The following is a 26,290-nucleotide window of genomic DNA, read 5'->3' as shown; positions in this document are numbered from 1 at the left end:
AAATATAAATTATTATAGAAATATTACCAAATATTTCAAAAGCATTTTATCGGGATTAGACATATTAAAGGTTCTTTTTATGTAACCTACTGTACATCTTATTCTGGGAAAAGCAAACTTTATAGCTTCTACAATGCACAAAATCATATGTGCAAAGATTATTTTATCGATTTTTATGAGTACACTGGCATATTAATGGCCTCAACAGCTAACAGATACGAAATACAAAACCACAAAATCCGTTTCACGGGTCCCTTAATGTCTTTTGACTGTATTGTGGCATCCAGTACAGACAATCATTCAACCCTCAATTAAATAAAAAATAAAATACAGGAAATACTGTACATTTACATTAAACAGAGAGAGTAGCAATACGAATAACCTTTTAAAATGTGCAACTATCAGACTGTGAAAAATACAAACCAATACACTTGCAAATTGAACAAATTTACTTATCACAGTTGCGCACCCTGTAATGCACAACTTAGGGGCGGTTTACCGGACAGGGTTTAGATTAACATAGGAGTAAACCTTAGTTATATTAGGAAATGTAAGTAGTTTTTTATAAGCATACCTTACAAAAATTACTGGTGTGCATCTTGAGACAAAACAATGGCACTGATATATGTGCAAGCTGATTTCATTTAGGACAACTGAAACAAGCACTTTAGTCTTGGACAAGACTTAAGCCCTGTCTGGAAAACCGCCACATCGAGAAGTATTTAACATATCCTCCAACACATGTGCCATAAGCAAATTATATATAGTTTATCAGTCTTTTAATGATGTAGAATCAAATGCAGCACCGCTAAACCTTACTCCTACCAAAGTTCATAAACATTATTTATTTCAACAACAATTTCCCTTTGAGCAAAGTAACAACTCTGATGTGTTCATACATATATTATGCACAATGTAGTTATTATTGCAAACCCATTTGCAATAACTCATACCGAAAGTATATTAGTAGCCACCCGCTTTAAATGCAAGTCTCTAACACTTGCTTTCAGGACCGTAACTGGATCTGTACCCTCATACCTCAACTCAGTCCTACATTTTTACGTTTCCTCCCGCCATTTACCATTAATGACGGATGATTGTTTTACAACGAGACACCAAATTATTCTTAAAAACATTTACCTATTTGTTAATCTCTAATGAAATGAGCTGCCAGCCTCCATTTAAATGGCTGTGAAACAGAATCCTTAAAAAAAAAAACAACAACACACACCTCTACATACTAACCCCTAACTTTCCACCTTTTAATTTGGTTTAACATTGCTAACATTTAACAAAAAAAACTGATTTATGTTATCAACTCCATTATAATTGTTGTCTGTTATTAGAAAATGTTAAATGAAATCTCATTTGTAAGTCGCTTTGGATAAAAGCATCTGCTTAATGAATAAATGTGAATGTGGTCTTTGCTACAGCAAGCATAACTATTGCTCATACTAATGTTCAGAGATCTGAGCTAAGCATTTGCATTTCTTGGGTCCTTAGTGAGTAACCAGCTAGCCAATAACTCAATAGACTACACTAACAACTAGATATTAAAGTTTGAGGACAAACTTTATGTTGGCTTGACAAAGCCTGGTCTGAACGTTTAAGACAGTTTGACAGAAGTTTGACAGAAGTTTGGTTTAGTAGGCTATCTTGTTGTTAGTATGCTTAAGTATGAAGCTTTTTAAAATAAAGCTAACATAATTTAGCATAAAGCTAGCCTGATTTAGCATGAAGCTAACATGATTTAGCATAAAGTCAGCATAAAGCTAATATGTTTAAAGACCCAACCCCCATGTCTCTATGATGTTCTGATGCGGAGATATAAGGCTTTGTTTGTTCCGTTGCTAGGGTACTAAGTTTGGTTGCTAGGCAGAAAATTGGCATCCCATAATGATTACACTTCAAGCCACAAGTAAAACGGTCCAACCCCCATGTCTCTATGATGTTCTGATGCGGAGATGTAAGGCTTTGTTTGTTCTGTTGCTAGGGTACTAAGTTTGGTTGCTAGGGAGAAAATCGGCATCCCATAATGATTACACTTCAAGCCACAAGTAAAACGGTCCAACCCCCGTGTCTCTATGATGTTCTCATGCGGAGATATAAGGCTTTGTTTATTCCGTTGCTAGGGTACTAAGTTTGGTTGCTAGGGAGAAAATTGGCATCCCATAATGATCAACCTTCAAGCCACAAGTAAAACGGTCCAACCCCCGTGTCTCTATGATGTTCTGAAGCGGAGATATAAGGCTTTGTTTATTCCGTTGCTAGGGTACTAAGTTTGGTTGCTAGGGAGAAAATTGGCATCCCATAATGATCAACCTTCAAGCCACAAGTAAAACGGTCCAACCCCCATGTCTCTATGATGTTCTGAAGCGGAGATATAAGGCTTTGTTTATTCCGTTGCTAGGGTACTAAGTTTGGTTGCTAGGGAGAAAATTGGCATCCCATAATGATCAACCTTCAAGCCACAAGTAAAACGGTCCAACCCCCATGTCTCTATGATGTTCTGAAGCGGAGATATAAGGCTTTGTTTATTCCGTTGCTAGGGTACTAAGTTTGGTTGCTAGGGAGAAAATTGGCATCCCATAATGATCAACCTTCAAGCCACAAGTAAAACGGTCCAACCCCCGTGTCTCTATGATGTTCTGAAGCGGAGATATAAGGCTTTGTTTATTCCGTTGCTAGGGTACTAAGTTTGGTTGCTAGGGAGAAAATTGGCATCCCATAATGATCAACCTTCAAGCCACAAGTAAAACGGTCCAACCCCCGTGTCTCTATGATGTTCTGATGCTGAGATATAAGGCTTTGTTTATTCCGTTGCTAGGGTACTAAGTTTGGTTGCTAGGGAGAAAATTGGCATCCCATAATGATCAACCTTCAAGCCACAAGTAAAACGGTCCAACCCCCGTGTCTCTATGATGTTCTGATGCTGAGATATAAGGCTTTGTTTATTCCGTTGCTAGGGTACTAAGTTTGGTTGCTAGGGAGAAAATTGGCATCCCATAATGATCAACCTTCAAGCCACAAGTAAAACGGTCCAACCCCCATGTCTCTATGACACTCTAAAGTGAAGATATTTCATCTGGGACGCTTTTATTCCTTTATATGGGCATGTTTCCTGCCCCATTATAAGTCAATGGGAAATTTTGGGGGCCTCTTACACCCCAGGGGTACAGCTTACACCCCAATGTGATGTATGTTCTTACAGAGCCTGCCAGCCTCTTCAAATGTGGTAACCCACAAGTTTCTACAAATTTCTCGCTTGCAGCTATGACCCGTCAAAGTTTGTCGCAATGTTAAGTCAATGGAAAATTTGGGGTGTTTGAGTGCCCCGTTTAGGAATTCGGTAGGTCCCATCAGTTAGAAAAGTCATAGCAACAATCTACGTACCAGTCTTAAAAGTTTTGTAAAGTTTTGTGGGTGTAGCTTGAAAGCTCTAGGAGGAGTTACTGTGAGAAAAAGTTTGTACCAGAAGAATAATAATAATAATAATAATAATAATAACTAGATAGGTACATTTCCTGAAGAAAATGTGAGTGGTGCTTGCCGTGGCAAATTTCGGTGGACAATATATGATTATACTCCAAGCCAAAAGTAAAACAATTCAACCCACATGTCTCTACGATATTCTGATGCGAAGATATAAGGCTTTGTTTATTAGGTTGCTAGGGTACTGTATTTGGTTGCTAGGGAGAAAATTGGCATCCACTAGTGATTACACTCCGAGTCACGAGTCAAACTGTCAAACCCCAGTGTCTCTACGATGTTCTGATGTGGAGATAAAAGGCTTTGTTTACTCTGTTGCTAGGGTAATGTATTTGGTTGCTAGGGAGAAAATTGGCATCCACTAGTGATTACACTCCGAGTCACGAGTCAAACGGTCCAAACCCCGTGTCTCTACGATGTTCTGATGCGGAGATATAAGGGTTTGTTTACTCTGTTGCTAGGGTACTGTATTTGGTTGCTAGGGGAAAAATGGCATCCACTAGTGATTACCCTCCGAGTCATGAGTCAAACGGTCCAACCCCCGTGTTTCTACGATGTTCTGATGCGGAGATATAAGGCTTTGTTTACTCTGTTGCTAGGGTACTGTATTTGGTTGCTAAGGAAAAAAATGGCATCCACTAGTGATTACACTCTCAGTCACGAGTCAAACGGTCCAACCCCCGTGTCTCTACGATGTTCTGATGCGGAGATATAAGGCTTTGTTTACTCTGTTGCTAGGGTACTGTATTTGGTTGCTAGGAAAAAAAATGGCATCCACTAGTGATTACACTCTCAGTCACGAGTCAAACGGTCCAACCCCCGTGTCTCTACGATGTTCTGATGCGGAGATATAAGGCTTTGTTTACTCTGTTGCTAGGGTACTGTATTTGGTTGCTAGGGAAAAAAATGTCATCCACAAGTGATTACCCTCCGAGTCACGAGTCAAACGGTCCAAACCCCGTGTCTCTACGATGTTCTGATGCGGAGATATAAGGCTTTGTTTACTCTGTTGCTAGGGTACTGTATTTGGTTGCTAGGGAAAAAATGGCATCCACTAGTGATTACCCTCCGAGTCACGAGTCAAACGGTCCAACCCCCGTGTCTCTACGATGTTCTGATGTGGAGATATAAGGCTTTGTTTACTCTGTTGCTAGGGTACTGTATTTGGTTGCTAGGGAAAAAAATTGCATCCACTAGTGATTACCCTCCGAGTCATGAGTCAAACGGTCCAACCCCCGTGTCTCTACGATGTTCTGATGCGGAGATATAAGGCTTTGTTTACTCTGTTGCTAGGGTACTGTATTTGGTTGCTAGGGAAAAAAATGGCATCCACTAGTGATTACCCTCCGAGTCACGAGTCAAACGGTCCAAACCCCATGTCTCTACGATGTTCTGATGCGGAGATATAAGGCTTTGTTTACTCTGTTGCTAGGGTACTGTATTTGGTTGCTAGGGAAAAAAATGGCATCCACTAGTGATTACCCTCCGAGTCACGAGTCAAACGGTCCAAACCCTGTGTCTCTACGATGTTCTGATGCGGAGATATAAGGCTTTGTTTACTCTGTTGCTAGGGTACTGTATTTGGTTGCTAGGGAAAAAAATGGCATCCACTAGTGATTACCCTCCGAGTCACGAGTCAAACGGTCCAACCCCCGTGTCTCTACGATGTTCTGATGCGGAGATATAAGGCTTTGTTTACTCTGTTGCTAGGGTACTGTATTTGGTTGCTAGGGGAAAAAATTGCATCCACTAGTGATTACCCTCCGAGTCATGAGTCAAACGGTCCAACCCCCGTGTCTCTACGATGTTCTGATGCGGAGATATAAGGCTTTGTTTACTCTGTTGCTAGGGTACTGTATTTGGTTGCTAGGGAAAAAAATGGCATCCACTAGTGATTACCCTCCGAGTCACGAGTCAAACGGTCCAAACCCCATGTCTCTACGATGTTCTGATGCGGAGATATAAGGCTTTGTTTACTCTGTTGCTAGGGTACTGTATTTGGTTGCTAGGGAAAAAAATGGCATCCACTAGTGATTACCCTCCGAGTCATGAGTCAAACGGTCCAACCCCCATGTCTCTACGATGTTCTGATGTGGAGATATAAGGCTTTGTTTACTCTGTTGCTAGGGTACTGTATTTGGTTGCTAGGGGCGTGGCTTGAGAGTGGCCAATGATGTGCCCAGTGATTACACTCCGAGTCACAAGTAAAACGGTCCAACCCCCGTGTCTCTACGATGTTCTGATGCGGAGATATAAGGCTTTGTTTACTCTGTTGCTAGGGTACTGTATTTGGTTACTAGGGGCGTGGCTTGGGAGTGGCCAATTATGTGCCCAGTGATTACACTCCGAGTCACAAGTAAAACGGTCCAACCCCCGTGTCTCTACGATATTCTGATGTGGAGATATAAGGCTTTGTTTACTCTGTTGCTAGGGTACTGTATTTGGTTGCTAGGGGCGTGGCTTGAGAGTGGCCAATGATGTGCCCAGTGATTACACTCCGAGTCACAAGTAAAACGGTCCAACCCCCGTGTCTCTACGATGTTCTGATGCGGAGATATAAGGCTTTGTTTACTCTGTTGCTAGGGTACTGTATTTGGTTACTAGGGGCGTGGCTTGGGAGTGGCCAATTATGTGCCCAGTGATTACACTCCGAGTCACAAGTAAAACGGTCCAACCCTCGTGTCTCTACTATATTCTGATGCAGAGATATAAGGCTTTGTTTACTCTGTTGCTAGGGTACTGTATTTGGTTACTAGGGGCGTGGCTTGGGAGTGGCCAATTATGTGCCCAGTGATTACACTCCGAGTCACAAGTAAAACGGTCCAAACCCCGTGTCTCTACGATGTTCTGATGCGGAGATATAAGGCTTTGTTTATTCGGTTGCTAGGGTGCTCAAATTTGGTTGCTAGGGGCGTGGCTTGGGAGTGGCCAATGATGTGCCCAATTGTTACACCCCTAGTCACAAGTAAAACGGTCCAACCCCCGTGTCTCTACGATGTTCTGATGCCGAGATATAACTGTTTGTATTTTATGTTGCTAGGGTGCTCAAAAGTGGTTGCTAGGGGCGTGGCTTAGTAAGTCTGTAAGGATCCTGAGAGACTGATTGGATGCCTGAGTAAAATGAGCCCACCCCCATGTCTCTATGACACTGTGGTGCAAAGATATCCATCCAGGCATTTTATAATGGCAGTCTATGGTATAGGTTGCTAGGGTGCCCAAAATGGTTGCTATGGTAACCTTACACCCCATTGTGGGGGACGTCCTGACAGAGTCTAGCACCCTCTTCAAATGTAGTAACCCACATGTTTCTATGAAATCCTGGCTCGGACCTATGACCCGTCAAAATTTTTGCAATGGTAAGTCTATGGGATTTTGCCCCATTGACTTTTCATTGGGGCACTTTTGGGCACCTCTTACACCCCAGGGGTACAACTTACACCCCATTGTGATCCATGTTCTTAAAGAGCCTACCACCCTCTTCAAATGTTATAACCCACATGTTTCTACAAAATCCTCGAGCAGAGCTATGACTCGTCAAAGTTGGGCGCAATGTTAAGTCAATGGGATTTTTTGGGTGGTTTTTCGCCCCCCTTTCGGAAATCCTGCACCCGATCGCTTATAAAAGTCATAGCAGTCCTCTCCTCAATAAGCCGGTCGATATGAGCCCTAATTTATGGGTCTACGACAAAGCGTGCGGGACGAGTTACGCGCCAAAAAAGTGTCCAGAAAAAGAAGAATAATAATAATAATAATAAGTATGCAAGATAGTAATAGTGATGCTTTGCATAAATGCAAGCACCACTAACTAGATAGGTACATTTCCTGAAGAAAATGTGAAGTGGTGCTTGCCGTGGCAAATTTCGGGGGACAATATATGATTATACTCCAAGCCAAAAGTAAAACAATTCAACCCACATGTCTCTACGATATTCTGATGCGAAGATATAAGGCTTTGTTTATTCGGTTGCTAGGGTACTGTATTTGGTTGCTAGGGGAAAAAATGGCATCCACTAGTGAATACCCTCCGAGTCATGAGTCAAACGGTCCAACCCCCATGTCTCTACGATGTTCTGATGCGGAGATATAAGGCTTTGTTTACTCTGTTGCTAGGGTACTGTATTTGGTTGCTAGGGAAAAAATTGGCATCCACTAGTGATTACACTCCGAGATACGAGTCAAACGGTCCAACCCCCGTGTCTCTACGATGTTCTGATGCGGAGATATAAGGCTTTGTTTACTCTGTTGCTAGGGTACTGTATTTGGTTGCTAGGGAAAAAAATGGCATCCACTAGTGATTACCCTCCGAGTCACGAGTCAAACGGTCCAAACCCCGTGTCTCTACGATGTTCTGATGCTGAGATATAAGGCTTTGTTTACTCTGTTGCTAGGGTACTGTATTTGGTTGCTAGGGAAAAAAATGGCATCCACTAGTGATTACCCTCCGAGTCACGAGTCAAACGGTCCAACCCCCGTGTCTCTACGATGTTCTGATGCTGAGATATAAGGCTTTGTTTACTCTGTTGCTAGGGTACTGTATTTGGTTGCTAGGGAAAAAAATTGCATCCACTAGTGATTACCCTCCGAGTCATGAGTCAAACGGTCCAACCCCCATGTCTCTACGATGTTCTGATGTGGAGATATAAGGCTTTGTTTACTCTGTTGCTAGGGTACTGTATTTGGTTGCTAGGGGCGTGGCTTGGGAGTGGCCAATGATGTGCCCAGTGATTACACTCCGAGTCACAAGTAAAACGGTCCAACCCCCGTGTCTCTACGATGTTCTGATGTGGAGATATAAGGCTTTGTTTACTCTGTTGCTAGGGTACTGTATTTGGTTGCTAGGGGCGTGGCTTGGGAGTGGCCAATTATGTGCCCAGTGATTACACTCCGAGTCACAAGTAAAACGGTCCAACCCCCGTGTCTCTACGATGTTCTGATGTGGAGATATAAGGCTTTGTTTACTCTGTTGCTAGGGTACTGTATTTGGTTGCTAGGGGCGTGGCTTGGGAGTGGCCAATTATGTGCCCAGTGATTACACTCCGAGTCACAAGTAAAACGGTCCAACCCCCGTGTCTCTACGATGTTCTGATGCGGAGATATAAGGCTTTGTTTACTCTGTTGCTAGGGTACTGTATTTGGTTGCTAGGGGCGTGGCTTGGGAGTGGCCAATGATGTGTCCAGTGATTACACTCCGAGTCACAAGTAAAACGGTCCAAACCCCGTGTCTCTACGATGTTCTGATGCGGAGATATAAGGCTTTGTTTATTCGGTTGCTAGAGTGCTCAAATTTGGTTGCTAGGGGCGTGGCTTGGGAGTGGCCAATGATGTGCCCAATTGTTACACCCCTAGTCACAAGTAAAACGGTCCAACCCCCGTGTCTCTACGATGTTCTGATGCCGAGATATAACTGTTTGTATTTTATGTTGCTAGGGTTCTCAAAAGTGGTTGCTAGGGGCGTGGCTTAGTAAGTCTGTAAGGATCCTGAGAGACTGATTGGATGCCTGAGTAAAATGAGCCCACCCCCATGTCTCTATGACACTGTGGTGCAAAGATATCCATCCGGGCATTTTATAATGGCAGTCTATGGTATAGGTTGCTAGGGTGCCCAAAATGGTTGCTATGGTAACCTTACACCCCATTGTGGGGGACGTCCTGACAGAGTCTAGCACCCTCTTCAAATTTAGTAACCCACATGTTTCTATGAAATCCTGGCTCGGACCTATGACCCGTCAAAATTTTTGCAATGGTAAGTCTATGGGATTTTGCCCCATTGACTTTTCATTGGGGCACTTTTGGGCACCTCTTACACCCCAGGGGTACAACTTACACCCCATTGTGATCCATGTTCTTAAAGAGCCTACCACCCTCTTCAAATGTTATAACCCACATGTTTCTACAAAATCCTCGAGCGGAGCTATGACTCGTCAAAGTTGGGCGCAATGTTAAGTCAATGGGATTTTTTGGGTGGTTTTTCGCCCCCCTTTCGGAAATCCTGCACCCGATCGCTTATAAAAGTCATAGCAGTCCTCTCCTCAATAAGCCGGTCGATTTGAGCCCTAATTTATGGGTCTACGACAAAGCGTGCGGGACGAGTTACGCGCCAAAAAAGTGTCCAGAAAAAGAATAATAATAACTAGATAGGTACATTTCCTGAAGAAAATGTGAGTGGTGCTTGCCGTGGCAAATTTCAGGGGACAATTTATGATTATACTCCAAGCCAAAAGTAAAACGGTCCAACCCCCGTGTCTCTACGATGTTCTGAAGCAGAGATATAAGGCTTTGTTTACTCTGTTGCTAGGGTACTGTATTTGGTTGCTAGGGGAAAAAATGGCATCCACTAGTGATTACCCTCCGAGTCACGAGTCAAACGGTCCAACCCCCATGTCTTTACGATGTTCTGATGCGGAGTTATAAGGCTTTGTTTACTCTGTTGCTAGGGTACTGTATTTGGTTGCTAGGGGCGTGGCTTGGGAGTGGCCAATGATGTGGCCAGTGATTACACTCCGAGTCACAAGTAAAACGGTCCAACCCCCGTGTCTCTACGATGTTCTGATGTGGAGATATAAGGCTTTGTTTACTCTGTTGCTAGGGTACTGTATTTGGTTGCTAGGGAAAAAATTGGCATCCCATAATGATTACACTCTGAGTCACGAGTCAAACGGTCCAAACCCCGTGTCTCTACGATGTTCTGATGCGGAGATATAAGGCTTTGTTTACTCTGTTGCTAGGGTACTGTATTTGGTTGCTAGGGAAAAAATTGGCATCCCATAATGATTACACTCCGAGTCACGATTCAAACGGTCCAACCCCCGTGTCTCTACGATGTTCTGATGCGGAGATATAAGGCTTTGTTTACTCTGTTGCTAGGGTACTGTATTTGGTTGCTAGGGGCGTGGCTTGGGAGTGGCCAATGATGTGGCCAGTGATTACACTCCGAGTCACAAGTAAAACGGTCCAACCCCCGTGTCTCTACGATGTTCTGATGCGGAGATATAAGGCTTTGTTTACTCTGTTGCTAGGGTACTGTATTTGGTTGCTAGGGGCGTGGCTTGGGAGTGGCCAATTATGTGCCCAGTGATTACACTCCGAGTCACAAGTAAAACGGTCCAACCCCCGTGTCTCTACGATGTTCTGATGTGGAGATATAAGGCTTTGTTTACTCTGTTGCTAGGGTACTGTATTTGGTTGCTAGGGGCGTGGCTTGGGAGTGGCCAATGATGTGCCCAGTGATTACACTCCGAGTCACAAGTAAAACGGTCCAACCCCCGTGTCTCTACGATGTTCTGATGCGGAGATATAAGGCTTTGTTTACTCTGTTGCTAGGGTACTGTATTTGGTTGCTAGGGGCGTGGCTTGGGAGTGGCCAATTATGTGCCCAGTGATTACACTCCGAGTCACAAGTAAAACGGTCCAACCCCCGTGTCTCTACGATGTTCTGATGCGGAGATATAAGGCTTTGTTTACTCTGTTGCTAGGGTACTGTATTTGGTTGCTAGGGGCGTGGCTTGGGAGTGGCCAATGATGTGCCCAGTGATTACACTCCGAGTCACAAGTAAAACGGTCCAAACCCCGTGTCTCTACGATGTTCTGATGCGGAGATATAAGGCTTTGTTTATTCGGTTGCTAGGGTGCTCAAATTTGGTTGCTAGGGGCGTGGCTTGGGAGTGGCCAATGATGTGCCCAATTGTTACACCCCTAGTCACAAGTAAAACGGTCCAACCCCCGTGTCTCTACGATGTTCTGATGCCGAGATATAACTGTTTGTATTTTATGTTGCTAGGGTGCTCAAAAGTGGTTGCTAGGGGCGTGGCTTAGTAAGTCTGTAAGGATCCTGAGAGACCGATTGGATGCCTGAGTAAAATGAGTCCACCCCCATGTCTCTATGGCACTGTGGTGCAAAGATATCCATCCGGGCATTTTATAATGGCAGTCAATGGTATAGGTTGCTAGGGTGCCCAAAATGGTTGCTATGGTAACCTTACACCCCATTGTGGGGGACGTCCTGACAGAGTCTAGCACCCTCTTCAAATTTAGTAACCCACATGTTTCTATGAAATCCTGGCTCGGACCTATGACCCGTCAACATTTTTGCAATGGTAAGTCTATGGGATTTTGCCCCATTGACTTTTCATTGGGGCAATTTTGGGCACCTCTTACACCCCAGGGGTACAACTTACACCCCATTGTGATCCATGTTCTTACAGAGCCTACCACCCTCTTCAAATGTTGTAACCCACAGGTTTCTACAAAATCCTCAAGCGGAGCTATGACTCGTCAAAGTTGGGCGCAATGTTAAGTCAATGGGATTTTTTGGGTGGTTTTTCGCCCCCCTTTCGGAAATCCTGCACCCGATCGCTTATAAAAGTCATAGCACACCTCTCCTCAATAAGCCGGTCGATTTGAGCCCTAATTTATGGGTCTACGACAAAGCGTGCGGGACGAGTTACGCGCCGAAAAAGTGTCCAGAAAAAGAAGAATAATAATAATAATAATAATAAGTATGCAAGATAGTAATAGTGATGCTTTGCATAAATGCAAGCACCACTAATAATAATAATAAGTATGCAAGATAGTAATAGTGATGCTTTGCATAAATGCAAGCACCACTAATAATAATAATAATAAGCTTAGATACAATAACAGTATGTTGGCTTTGTCAAGCCAACATAACTACATAGTAATTTGCCAACACCCATTCACTTTAGCCATCACATTGCAACTCCCTAACAACCACCCAAAATGCCTATTATTTTAGTGATACATTTTGCACGGGTATCATTGAAATTTTCTTGAGAAAATTTAGCTTTAAAAATATTATATTATATAGTATACCATGTTTAAAATCGATGCCATGAATGTAAATGTAAAACAAGAGATATTGTGAGGCAGTTAGTGGTTCTGCCCAATAAGACAATGAATCTTCAGAAATGTCTATGCACATCAATAAGACTCATGCTAAAGAATACTTAAGCCAGACGTAAGTTTATGGTTTTACAAGCATATGCAAAACAGATAAGTGGATTATTAAGAAAAACAATGAGCATGTGTATTAAAAAGGTTTAAAAACTCACCTGCTCATGGTATTCAATCCCCATGCTTAAGGTGTTGATGAGGATGGCGATCATAATTCCTCGATTGAAATATTTGCTCTCCACTATGCGTATCAATCTATCCCTGAAGTTTTCCCAGAACAGCGCCAGGCGGTTGCTTTCCTCCACTACTTTATTGTGGGATAAGCGGCCAGGTTTAAATTCCACTCCATGGGAAAACTCGTACACCACATCCCCATCTGATCTGGAGCAATCTGAATCACCAAGCTCCATATCCATATTCTCCAGAGCCCTTGCACAATATGGGCAGCTCAGGAGCTCAAAGAGCAGTGGGCCGGGAACAACACCAGCCATCTGTAGCAGTAAATGACTGTGACCTGCATAGGGAAAAACACAGTTAGTCAACAGCTACTGTAGAGTTAACAAAGTTGCACAGAGATACTTTAACAGGTATTAACATTTTTTGAAGATTTAAAGGTTAATTTAACCCTCATAAGCCATGATTTTCCTGTATACATTATAGTTCCGCAGGGGTAAAAATGACCCCAGAAATTAAAAGAGTGTTTACAAAAATATATACATTTTTAATGATACAAATAATATATCTTTATTTTGTTTACTTCCCATCTATACATTAGTGCTGTGTTTTGAGAGATATGAAATACTTTTGTACACGTTTACCACAAAATTCCTCAACTACACCATGAGCTTGCCTGTAAAATATCAAATTTCCTTTTTCAAACTTATTAGGATTGAAGAAGTCATACATCCGTGAAAGTAAAGTGCAAAATATTAATACCCACGTTTTGGTTTCTCATAGCTATTTTCCACTCTCTATTTGACACTCGGCAAAAAAATGTCATGCATTAAAGGTAATTTGTGTAAAAGGAAGGTTTACCCAAAAAATACTTGAGCCTCTCTTTGGGCCTCCAAAAATACCTGAGCCTCCATTATCTGTGTCTGAACTGTTCTTTAGGCAGTTTTAAGTTGTTTACTTTTAAACATGTGTAACAACTGGAAGAAAGTGAAAATACACAGCGTTCACAAACGTGGCTGAAACGCTAGGCAGGGTTTTTTCAGATGAGCACTTTAGTTGCTTTAATACTTTTGTTTTGTTTATCATCCCTTGATATCATCCGTATGATACGGCGGTTGGTATGTGTGGTACAGTTTTTGTCCCGTCCCTCCTCCACTGTGATTGGACGATTGAGTGAAAAGTGACAATAAGCTTAGCGTTTCACCCAGCCAGCACTCAGCGTGGACAAAAACCGCTAGCTGTTGAAGTTTTTTACTGCAAGGTGCTTATATAATAATGAAAAACATATGCCAGCGGAAGGAAAAATGCTACGATGGGCATAAATCATATTCAAAGTCCACATAAAATCATTACTAACAATTCTTATTTTTTTAATGGAATATTGCAGTTTTCATTATAAGCAATTTATCGCTATGGGTCATAATAAAAAAATCATTGACTTTAATCAAAATCTGAAAATGTACTTCCACCCTACTGTGGTGATCATTCACTGATGATGTCAGCTAGATGGCTTGGGTGGGAGCATCCGTTAACGTCGCCCATTTAAAATGTGTTATCAGCCTTTAGGGTCGTTCACATCATAACGATAACTATAAATAATATAGTTTTGCCAATCGTTTTATATTACAGACAAAAGCGGAGTTCACACCATAACTATAACGATAAATATACAACGACCGATATCGTTGGGATCACTTTCTGAGCGATTTTTCCCAGCCTGATGAACGATAAACCATTGGCAGACAATCAAATGTATTTAAACTTCAAGTGCATGCGCACTTGAAATGACAGTGGAAAAGCTCAATGCAGAGGTCTTTAACATAAAATTACATCAGGTATCCAGCGCTGATGCAGTTGCTGTGAAATTCACTACGTAATGCTTTTTCCTACCAAACTGACTACGCCAAAAGGTAAGATATTAACTTAATAAACGAAATTTACTGTCTAGACTTACACGAAATGCAGCGTGTTGAGGACATCTGCTGTTTACCCGCTGTGTAAATGCAACAACAACAGCATATTTACATATTGAGTGACATGTAAACAATTGCAAAAGTTTTTATTACAAGAAATATCCAATAAAAGTTACTGTAATTAAAGGCAAATTTGTGCGAGTGCCACACGCGTGAGCCAATTAGCGTAAAGTTATTGTTATAATGTGGACGCTAATATATTTATCGTTATTGTTATCGTTATAATGTGAACGGCCTTTCACATTGGCTTCCCATCAAATTTAGAGTTGATTTTAAAATTTTACATTATGGTTACAAAGATCTAAATAATCTGTCCCCTGAATGTTTGACCAGTCTACCCTCCCATCATTCTCCATCAAGAAACTTAAGATCGCGTGACCAATGCCTACGTGTTGTACCTCAACTTCAAACTGGCCTTTGAAGTTGTGTGACCCAAATTATGAAATAGCCTACCTTTATATATCAGGCTAGCCCCTTCTATGGCAACCATTCAAGTCATCCTTGAAAACATGTTTTTTCCTTAGCTTTTAACTCATCAATTAAGAAAAAGCTCTTCCCTGCCAATGACGAGAATTTCCGGCTTTCCGCAATACCGCTATTATCCACCAGGTGGCAAACTCCCGCAACTTATACAACCCGGAAGTAGCGCCTCACGTGAAAGAGAAAGAACTCTGTTTATGTTTTAAAGATTGCTCTGTATCTGATCTCTATCAAAAGTCCTTCACAAAATTGAATTATCTCAGCTTTTTGCTCAAAAATTTGTGTTTTTCAAGAAACCTATCCATATTTGGTGATAAAAAGAGAACTAATGAAAGTCGGATTAAACTTTTTTTTGTTTGAAAGCAGAGGATCTGTTCTTTCATTTGATATATTGTTTGTTTATATATTTAAAGAAGAACATTTTCTGGAAGGCATTCAACTTTTGTGAAAATCATGAAAAATGCTGGCGCTGGCTGGTAACTTTTTAAAAAACGCTGGCGGGGAAAGAGTTAATAAAGTGTTTATTTATTTGATGTACATCACCTTGGTCAGCCTCAGATGTTTTTTAATTGGGCTTCATAAATAGAAGTTGATTGATTGATTGATGTTAGCTTGCTGCAAGTTAAATTTCTGAACGAAACGCCTATAGTACTGTTCTATATCCAATCAATTCACTGTGGAAATGACAAGCCACCCCCGCTTTTTTCCTTGTGTGATATTCCGTACACTCGAAAATACCTCACAATATGGAAGTAAAGTCGATCGCGACTTCCAGTTCTCAGGGACTTAAACAATTTAGCGTTGAAGCTTGAAGAGTCTTCTGGTTGCCATGGAACTGCATGGGGACCACCTCAGTCAATAATGAGTTTTTGCTTTTGGGGAAACTATACTTTCAAAGAGTAGTTTGTTTGTCTCTCAGGATTCTGTCTATATTATCCACACAATTTATTTCAACTAACTTATAACACAGAAATCAACAGAGCTCAACTAATGTTCAATCTCTGCTCATTGACATCAATTTAAAAACTATTAATTGTTTCCTATTTGGTTAATTCCATCATTCAAATGAAATAAACTAGTTATTTAATTAGTTTTCCAGCCATGGATGAGAAATTAGGCAGGGACCAGAGAATTCTGTTCAATTGCTTTGCTCTGATCTTGTGATCTTACAGCCTTCAATAAAGCTAATCAGTCTAATAAGAGTACGTATGTGCCGGCGCTCTTATGCTAATGCATTTTCTAAGGATGTAATCACACACAGCGGCCCACTTTAGTCTTTGATAATGAGGTGATTCAAGCAGCTATCACAATTTACTCCGAGACGGTGAACTACAGGTAAACATCCAGCACATACAGTCCAGTATTCCTGTTCCATGTAAGAGAAAAAACTGAATGTGTGAATTTGAGACTTGGATATAGGGGCATGTTGGTTATTTAGTGCTGATCGAACAGAATGATGCATAAAATGACTTCATTCTAGGGATGCTAAACAATTACTCGCGATTAATCGTTAGCAGAATAAAAGTTTTTGTTTACATCACATATGTGTGTAAACTGTGTATAATAAATATGTATATATATATATATATATATATATATATATATATATATATATATATATATATATATATATATATATATATATATATATATATATATATATATATATATATATATATGAACACATTCATGTATAATTTTAAGAAAAAAAATGTATATATTAAGTATTTATATTTATATATTATATAAATTATACATAAATATACAAATGTATATACACATGTAAACATTTCTAAAACATATACATGCATGTGTGTACATTTATTTATACAAAGTTATTATACACAGTTCACACACATATATGATGTAAACAAAAACTTTTAATCTGCTAACGATTAATCACGATTAATCGTTAAGCATCCCTACTTCATTCTGTTGAAATGCACATGTAACAGTAATTTAAAATCACTCAAAGCCTCACATAGCTAAGGTAAGGCTTCAAAAACATGGAGTTTAATGCTTCATATGTTCTTCATATGACCTTTAAAATGGTACCTTACAGGTGCTTTTTGTCCTTTTTAAAAGCATTTATGTTCTACACCTCACTCCCTTAAAGATTGTGTAAATGACTTTAACATTTGAGAAATAGACTTTCGATCACATCTGTAAAAGGTTTACAATCACTTCTCAAAAAATGCTTTCTATTTTCCTGCAACAGGCCATCTGAGGACTGAACCTAATAAAAAAGTGAAAACACTGACACTTACCACGCTCTCCCATGAGCTGTTGCAGCTTCTCAAAGGGATCTACAGCATCACTTTCTGAGCTGGTGTTCGAGTCACCCCTGCCTTTACCCGCAGGGTTTCTGCCTGCGTAGCTGCACATGAAGGAGGGCAAGATGGTTGGATAGTTCATCCCCCCGTTTAGTCGCCCGAGCGCTGATACGCCCCCATCGGTGCCCGCTGGCACCTGCGGGACCTCGTGAAAGTCACCTTGATAAATACTTTGCACTGATTGAGTCCTGGAAGAAAGATTCTGCACCGCGGTTGGCTGAGAAGACACTGTAAGCTGTGGCCCCGTTGTAATGGACCTCATCTCCACTGCCTCGCCGGGCCCTGAGGAGGCCAAAGGGCTGGGGCTCCCATTGCTGAGGTGACAGTGTTGACGTTGGTGCTGCTGTACAAGGTTGTGGACGGAACGGACCCAATGACTGCCGCTCCTGTGCCTGCTGTGGCCGTTGGCCCCGCCTCCAGCCCCTCCTCCCCCAGGCAGCCCGCTGTTGGGGTTCACTTTCTTCCTGCGCTTGCTCTGCCAGCTGTTGTAGATGCGGGAAGCACGCCGCTTTACCTTGCGGTACAAGTGGCTGATGTACCTGAGCATCTCCTCGTAGCAGCTTCCCGGCTCGGAGTAGCTGGCGAGCGTGCTGTCGTTGGAGAGGTAGCGTGCCCTCTGCTCCTGCATCAGCTGGTTTTCACGCTGCTTTGTTTCGGAGAACTGGGTTGCTATTACAACCAGGCACAGGTTGATCATGAAGAAGGAGCCCACCTGAAAGACACAGAAGGCACTTTGCTTAATTGCAGACCTTTTATTTTTTAAATCAACTCTTTAAAGCAGGATCAAATAGAGCATACTTACTATTATAAGCAATATAAAATATATAAAATTGTAAAAGGAGTGGGCATCCATAACGTAATACATGATATCCACCCATCCTTCCAAAGTAATAACCTGCAAAAAAAACAAGACAAACTGAGGATGAAGATGAAATACTGAAAGAAGATACTGACCATGCAGGTACTGTAGCTTATGGTTCAAACGTCAATTTTAAGAGTCTATCTGGGGAATAAAACCTTGTTCGTATTGTTAATTTCTCTTGGGGGCGGTTTCCCGGACAGGGTTTAAGTGTAGTGCCCGACTAAAATGCATGTTTGAGCTGTCCTTAATCTTCAATCTCTTTAAATATATCAGTGCCATTGTTTTGTCTTAATGCACATCAGTAATGTTTCTTATAAAGTATGTTTGTAAAAACTACAAAAATGCCCTAATATAACTAAGGCCTAATCGTGGATTAACCTAAACCCTGTCTGTGAAACTGCCCCTTAATGCTAAGATGAAGAAAAAAAGCTTCAGTTTTTACCTTAGTCTAGACACAGTACAGAAAACAAACAGCACTTATTTCAATTCCACTTATTTTAAAATCATATTCTGTTCTTGAACATGAAGTGCTTCACAATGTAGCCTTTGTAATAGTACAGATTCTTCTCATCATCAGGACAATTTGGAGATGTTTCAGTGAACACAAAGTGCATAGGACATATAAATCAAAGAAAAACACAGCGAAGCCTTACAGATCATCGAGCAATGCCAGAGGTCTGATTGCTGTTAAGAAAAGTAAATTGCAGGGATATGACTGTTAGTATTGAATTATTTGTTTTGGATGTCCTGATCTAGTGCCTGTAACCTTCAATATAGCATTTAATTTCCAACTGCATCACTTAGCATTTGACCTTGTATTTGAGCAAGTCTATATCACTCTCCTGTGTCTCTACTGGATTCAATGTCTGACTCTTAAACAAAGAAGTTTTGGTGTTTATATAGACCATTTAAACATGGCTTTTTTGCAGTCCATCCGCATAATCGAGTTTAGAACAGCTGACTCAGAAACTGGTCACATTAAGCTTTGTAAATGGGTCAGAACCACTTATCATTTTTCAAAATGTTGCACAAGAGTCTGTTTTGACTCAGGCTATAATAAGTAAAGCCCAGGATATTCTTCATTTTGCTGTGCAACACATCAAACTTCACTACTAATGCAGTTATCATGCGTCAAATGTGTCTGTAAGGACACCAGAATACTTACTGAAAATGGCCAACATTCCATATGCAACCCCAAAAAGCAGTTTTTGTTGTTCATGGGTTGTGGCTAGAAGGGATACAGCTATGACCAAAATCTTGTGAAATCTTGGCGGTGAGCGGATGTCACCTTATTCTCTGGATTATTTTGTATTTTATTTTCAAACAAATGTGTTTTCTAGCTGCTTTTAGACAAGAGTATACATATTGTATTAATTTCTCAAAAGTTATTTTGATGACATTAAGGATTGGAGACAGCAGGACAGAGACATATTAAGGTTGGGACTATGTCACACACATTTTTTATTTTGAAGTTTATTTTTGAAGTTTTTGTTATATTACTTTTGGAACCTCCTTACCATGCCTTTCCCTAAACCCAACCTCAGTGACCCTAACAATCCAAATCCTAAAACTCTTTTCTAAACCCTATCCACGCTCAATATGTAACCCCCTGGCTTCTAACCCTAATTTTTATTTACATAAAAAAACTCAGTGACTTCTAATCCCTAACCCCAAGTTTGACAAGAAGAGGCCCTCCTTAAACACCCAGTCAGATCCAGTATCGAAAATTATCTCTATTGCAGTGTGCCATGTAAATTTCCATCAATGTAGGCGTTGTGCAAAGTTGTTAACCTCATAATTTCCCGATAAATAAAGTTATTGGCTTCTAAATTAGGGAGTCGACTCTGAACCACGTTAACAAGTTGAATTATTTTCAAATCTCCCTCCTGTTGTCGGTCTATGAATAAAGGCAATCCTTTGCATAATCTCCACCTACAGTCTTGCCCGCGAAATACGCAAACTCTGACCTTCCACCCTGATCTCATGAGAATTTATACATATATTACGAGTCGGCAACTTCATATGAATTCATACAAGGTTAATCGTGCCAAAATTTACGATTGTCATAAAAAAAAAACACAAACCCAACCCCTAACCGAGCCCCTAAACCCAATGTCACAGGGGTCAAGGCAAATCGTACAAAAACTTACGATTGTAGTTGTATGAATTAATATAAATTAGCCAACTCGTAAAATATGTACAAATTCTCGGGAGATGCGTTGGACCTGCCCACAGTCAGACACGCTAGTGTGTTTAAACTGCGTTTTGAGCTGTAAATGCAAGTTTATGATGTTTTCACTACCAAAGGATGAAGATGTGAAGAATCAGTGGTTAAAATTACTTTTTCAAGGTGGGATTTGCTAAACTTTTGGCCATGAAAGATGGTTTGGTACACACTTTATTGGGAACAACGTGTCTTCTAAGCACAACCTGTAAGTACCATTATTACGTTGTGTGTTTATTTTTCCCCTGAGTGTTCTAAATGTCTAGTTTACTGTAATTTCTTATCAATAAGTCGCATTTGTGTTGAAGTTACACTACTATTTGCTGTTTACATGTGGCCCGTGTAACTTACATCCTTGCTTACATGAGTGTAAAAATGTTAGTGTCTGTCATCGTTTTTATAAGTTGGACTAATAATGAATGATGTGTAGTGATGTTGGTTTTTAAACTGATAATATCTTGTCAGGAAGTCACGTTAGCAAGCGGCTAACGCAGTTGCAGTACTGTTGACTGTTTAGCTGTGGCCCGGTTTGCTTACATACTTGCTTACATGAGTGTAAAAATGTAAGTGTGTGTTGTTGTTTTTATTTCTTTGATTAATGATGTGTATTGATGTCGGTTTTCAAACTTTTAATGAGTTTTTGTAAGTTGCGCTAGCAATTGGCTAATGCATGTTGCAGTTACACTACTGTTTGCTAGGTTAGCATACTTGCTTACGTAAGTGTAAAAATGTTATTGTCTTTTGTCATTTTTATTTCTTTGATTAATGATAAATGATGTGTGTTGATGTCAGTTTTCAAACTCTAATGTCTTGTCAGTGAGTCACTTTAGCACTAGGTCAATGCATGTTGCACTTTTGTTGGACTGTGCGGAGACTGTGGCTGTGTCCCAATTCAAAGGCTGCGACCTTCTAAGGACGTATTTTAAGACCGATTGCGTCACAGCAGCGCGACTTAAGGCTGGGAAGGCCGTCCCAATTCAAAGGATGCTTAGAATGAAGCCTCAAAATGCATCCTCCTTTCTCCGCGCTGTTAAGGATACAACGAATGGATCCTTAACAGCCGAGGATATCCCAAGAGTCATTGCGCGCCTTTCGCAACGGCTGCATATAATGGGTGGATATTCTAAAATAAACAATTAAAACCTGTATTAAATAAAAGCGTATTTATCAGAAAACATTTTTCTTGTCACTGTTTTAGTGTTATAAGTTATGTTTTGTGTTAATAATATTCTTTTTATGTTGCATATTTTCTAAGGTTGATTAATTGGTATACTGTTGAATAGTTTAATCTACATCAACGTGTCATATTTCTAAAATAAATTAATAATTTTTCTGATGTCATATTTATTTTAATAAGTCAGAGACGTCTCCGCTGTGTCCTGCTGACAGGGCTGTGCAGCAGGTGACGCTAATTATGGGTCCTCCGAAGGTTGGACCGTCTCATTTCAGTTCTCTTCGCGAACTTCTGAGGCTTCCACCTTAAAAGACCGAGTGCTTACCTTTTAAGGTCTTATGCTTATAAGGTTGCAGCCCTTGAATTGGGACACAGCTTGTGTCAGTTGACACATCAGAACAGAGTAGGCTACAGAAAGGGTGGGTTTAGGCAAACTGAATCTGTAAACGGCTTTGCACGAATCGTTTGGGGATCTCTGAGAAATGGGATAATATTAAATGTATATGTTAAGAAAATGACAGTGTTTTTTGACCTTGCATGCATTTAAACCTGGTGTGGGGAACTCCTTAACAATATTAGGAAGCTTAGAAATTGGACCTGGCTGGCACTTTAATAACGCCAAAGGGGAGGTGGGACACTTGGTTTCCCTCTCCTGTCTTGATTTTAATACTCAACACTTTGAGTTTTTAGAACCGCCATCAGTGTAATTTTTTATGGTTGATTTTTTTTCATCTATTGTTCTTACCCAGATTTTTAACTAGGTTTTCATTCCCCTAAACCCAACAACTTTGCCGTAGATGGATCCCCTCTAGCCAGAACCTTGCTTATGGATGACCATTGCTATTAGAGCAGTCTGCTCCCATTGGTGTAATTTTATGAGTGCAATCAAGCTCCTATTAGGATATTATGTTGACACAGGTGAAAACCATTTAGGTACTTTCGTGCAATTGCACTGCGCTGTCATTAACCTGGCCAATAGGGAAACCACGTGATTGACCTACTTGTAATGATCATACAAATGAGACTGACATTCATTTCCACTGAATACAGCACAGATCTCATTGTGTGCTCACATCGAAAGGCCCGACGCAAGAGCGTGACTGTGCATATTAAACACTCTTAAACAGAGGTCTGTGCCACCAGTCTGTCTGCCGTGATTTAGCCCCGCTGATGAGAACAGACCGAAAGTGCTGATGAGTTAATATGTGGCGGGACGCTTTTTCTTTTCCGATTTCATTTCCAAAGGCGCCGATCGAAAAATCCCATTTCTGCACCGAGCTACTTGTGAGCAGGGAGTAAAAACGACTAAAGCAGACATTTGCTCACAGATGATTCAATTATTTGGTGTGGTTGAGGCGTGCTTAACAAGGCTTTGAAAAGAAAATCGAGCAATGAAAAGTAAAAAAACATAATCCAGCCTGGGCATTTAAAATAAAGAGAAAGGAACAATAGCACTTACTGATGCCTTTCCATGGCGACAACTTGTGCATTATAACTAAAGGATTTACAAGCCTTGACCTTACCTGGAATATCGCAATCCAGGCGTATCCAATATTATCAAAGTTCACTGCCCCTTTGTGAGGGTTGAACTCCCCAGCCCGACAAAAATTGTAATACTGGTTCCAGTTAACGCAGGTGTTTCTACTGGGTCCATCCAGGCCAAAGTAGGTGTGTCCTGGTAGAGGTGGTTTAAGGGTGCACTCAATGTCACCCTTTTTGAAGGGGGGCACCTCACTGCAGGGCAGCATGCCGTTCTCCTTATTGGTGGAGCAGATGAAGGGGTTGTCCTCACCGTCCTCGTGCATGTAGTATGGATCCATGTAGGACAGATTGTAGAGGCTGTTGAAAGGGAGTGAAAATGTGGCATTTGTTTACTGAAACAGACTCTTTAACATCACATGCTTGGAGACCACACAACATTTTCCTGATATTTAAATGAATCATCATTAATCTGAATCTGGTTGAAAAATATGATGCTACAATAATACAACAACATAACATAATGAAATTTCAAACAAGATTATTTGACTGTTGCCAAAACAAATGCCATACTATTTTCTAAACATCATTTATGACTTTTAAAGTCAATCTCAACATAGCATAAAACAATTATTAATATCTAAAAGTATAACCTTAAACTACATTAAATCAAGGCAGTTCATTACTGTAGCCCATATTAAAAGCTAATAAGAACTGACAGATGGAAATGCTGCTGTTCAAGTATATTTGAGGGATGGGGCCATTACACAAACACAAGCACTTACAGACCACTAATTTGTTCCATTACATCAAAATACATTACTTCTAATGCAACTCATTATGATGACTGTCGCCTGACTTCAGACTTGTCCTCAAATAGGTTTGTACCTTCGTACAAAGGTGCACGTAACTTCAGTGCTCGGGGCCTGATGCTCGACACTGATTTTATGTCAAGGTGTGATGTTCGGTTTACAAGACTGTCAGCGACTGAAATGCCATTGCTGCAGGCAACAGTAGGCTGCCACGTCGGATTACATTGGAAGTGCTGATGCTTTCCCCGGGGAGGGAGAGGGGATATGAGGAGAAGAGGGGACAAAGCTGTCTGTTAGATAAGAGTCCGACGGTACTTACGCTTTCACATCATCTGTCATGAAACAGCGATTCCTTAGAAGTCCGGCCCAGAGCTGCACCCCGACGATCCCGAATATAAAGAAGACAAAAAAGCACAGCAGAAGGACGTTGCCTAACATAGGCAGAGTATCTAGAAGCAGAGTAACCAGTATCCTCATACCTGCAAAAAACAACAACACAGAAACAGAGGTTGTGTGTTTGATCCCAGCTGTTTTAGGGTTAGCAGGATATTTTTGAAAGCACAGTACAGTAGATGTATTCATTTTGAATAGATATTTTTGAATAAAAAAATAATAAAAATATAGTTTTCTAGGTCTTTTTTATATATATTGCCAATAAAATTTTATTTAGATACTACCATAAATAAATATTAAGATTTTTCTTTGTATAGTTTATAATAATGGAAGCATTTATGATTTATTTTAATAAATGTGCTTTTAAGGGACACTTTACTTTTTTTGAAAATATGCTCATTTTCCAGCTCCCCTAGAGGTAAACATTTGACTTTTAACGTTTTGGAATCTATTCAGCCGATCTCTGGGCCTGGTGGTACCACTTTTAGCATAGCTTAGCATAATCCATTGAATCTGATTAGACCATTAGCATATGATATCATGCAAAAAAATAACCAAAGAGTTTCGATATTTTTCCTATTTAAAACTTGACTCTTCTGTAGTTACATCGTATACTAAGACCGACGGAAAATTAAAAGTTGTGATTTTTACGGCAGACATGGCTAGGAACTATACTCTCATTCTGCCATAATAATGAAGGACTTTGCTGCTGTAATATGGCTGCAGCAGGTGCAATAATATTACGCAGTGCCTGAAAATAGTCCCCTACTATTGAAAGTTACCAAGGGGAGTATTTTCAGGCGCTGCATAATATCATTGCGCCGGCTGCAGCCATGTTATGGCAAAAAAGTTCTTGATTATTACACCGGAATGAGAGTATAGTTCCTAGACATATCTGCCTAGAAAATCACAACTTTTAATTTTACGTCCGGTCTTATTACACTTTTTTTTTAAGGGGAGTGTCCCTTTAAAGCAAAAGACAACATTTATGAGGTGAGAGCAATATTTTAGCTTGAAGAGCTCTCAAGGTCCTGTAAGGTGTAATGTGAGAGGCAAATCTCACACACTTTATAGTAGGAGGACACTTTAAACCTAAATTAGTTCTACAAGTAATAATGCATGGCACAGCAGAGACAATGCGTATTTTAAGTGCACTGCCTACAGACCTCAGAGACCATCCGAGTCTAACTTTAATGGACAATTAAGACTTAAACCGCTAAACAAATACAGCAATGCATTCCCATCATCCCCCACAGCAGGTCACCACAGCCACTGATACGACTCCTAAGAACCTATCAGTGAAACAGTTTTTCTTTTATTTAAGAGTGCAGAAATGTTTGATGATTATGTCTATGTAATCCTTAACAAGCCTAGATAAGCATAACTGTTAAAGATAACACACATAGACTATAGTGATACCGTAATTTAGTAATATTTTTCTGGTGTGCTGACAATATTAGTATAGTTTTAGTAATAATAGCAAAGCCTTTAAAAATGTGCTAGCCAGGTTTAGTAAAAATATATTAGACATGCTCATTTTGTCATTGCCGTAGCAACCGCATCACAATGTGGTAACAACCACTCAGAACATCTTAGCAACAGCACAGCAATGCCCTGGCAACCACCCCGCATCCTGCAGCACTGTGAGTTTTGCACAGGAATGCACCACATCTCGCATTTCTTATTTTTAAGCTTACACAGAGTTTATTTGAATCCATGAGGTTTAAATATAGATATACAAAATAGAGGATATATTACGCAGCATACTGTAGCACTGAGAATTACCATAATAGGAAAGCCCCAAGGGATTTATTTCAGATGCTAATATAAACTCACTAAAGTTTCAGCCAGTTAAAAATGACACTGTCCAAATGAATAAAAACAAACCGAATCGAGCTTAAAAATTGGCATGGACAGATACGTAAATAAACTGTAACGCTCTCAAACCTTCCTGTGATCAAGACAGACCGCTGTAAACATCACAACT

General features: G+C 40.5%; 1 protein-coding gene across 2 annotated transcripts in view; it reads right to left on the bottom strand.

Annotated features, from left to right (window-relative positions):
* The window catches only part of cacna1ha (calcium channel, voltage-dependent, T type, alpha 1H subunit a), a 60,793-nt gene that overhangs the window by 31,422 nt on the left and 3,081 nt on the right, over positions 1-26,290 (bottom strand). For both annotated transcript variants that reach the window (XM_073814020.1, XM_065265964.2), the window contains exons 4-8: positions 24,230-24,389; positions 23,143-23,458; positions 18,162-18,254; positions 17,294-18,071; positions 12,558-12,913 (exon numbers count right to left, since the gene is read on the bottom strand). In XM_073814020.1, the coding sequence (XP_073670121.1) occupies positions 12,558-12,913; positions 17,294-18,071; positions 18,162-18,254; positions 23,143-23,458; positions 24,230-24,389 (1,703 nt within the window). The remainder of the gene's footprint in view (positions 1-12,557; positions 12,914-17,293; positions 18,072-18,161; positions 18,255-23,142; positions 23,459-24,229; positions 24,390-26,290) is intronic.

The sequence above is a fragment of the Paramisgurnus dabryanus genome, chromosome 3 (assembly GCF_030506205.2).
Source record: "Paramisgurnus dabryanus chromosome 3, PD_genome_1.1, whole genome shotgun sequence".
Lineage (NCBI taxonomy): Eukaryota > Metazoa > Chordata > Actinopteri > Cypriniformes > Cobitidae > Paramisgurnus > Paramisgurnus dabryanus.
This window is presented reverse-complemented; position numbering and strand designations above follow the sequence as displayed.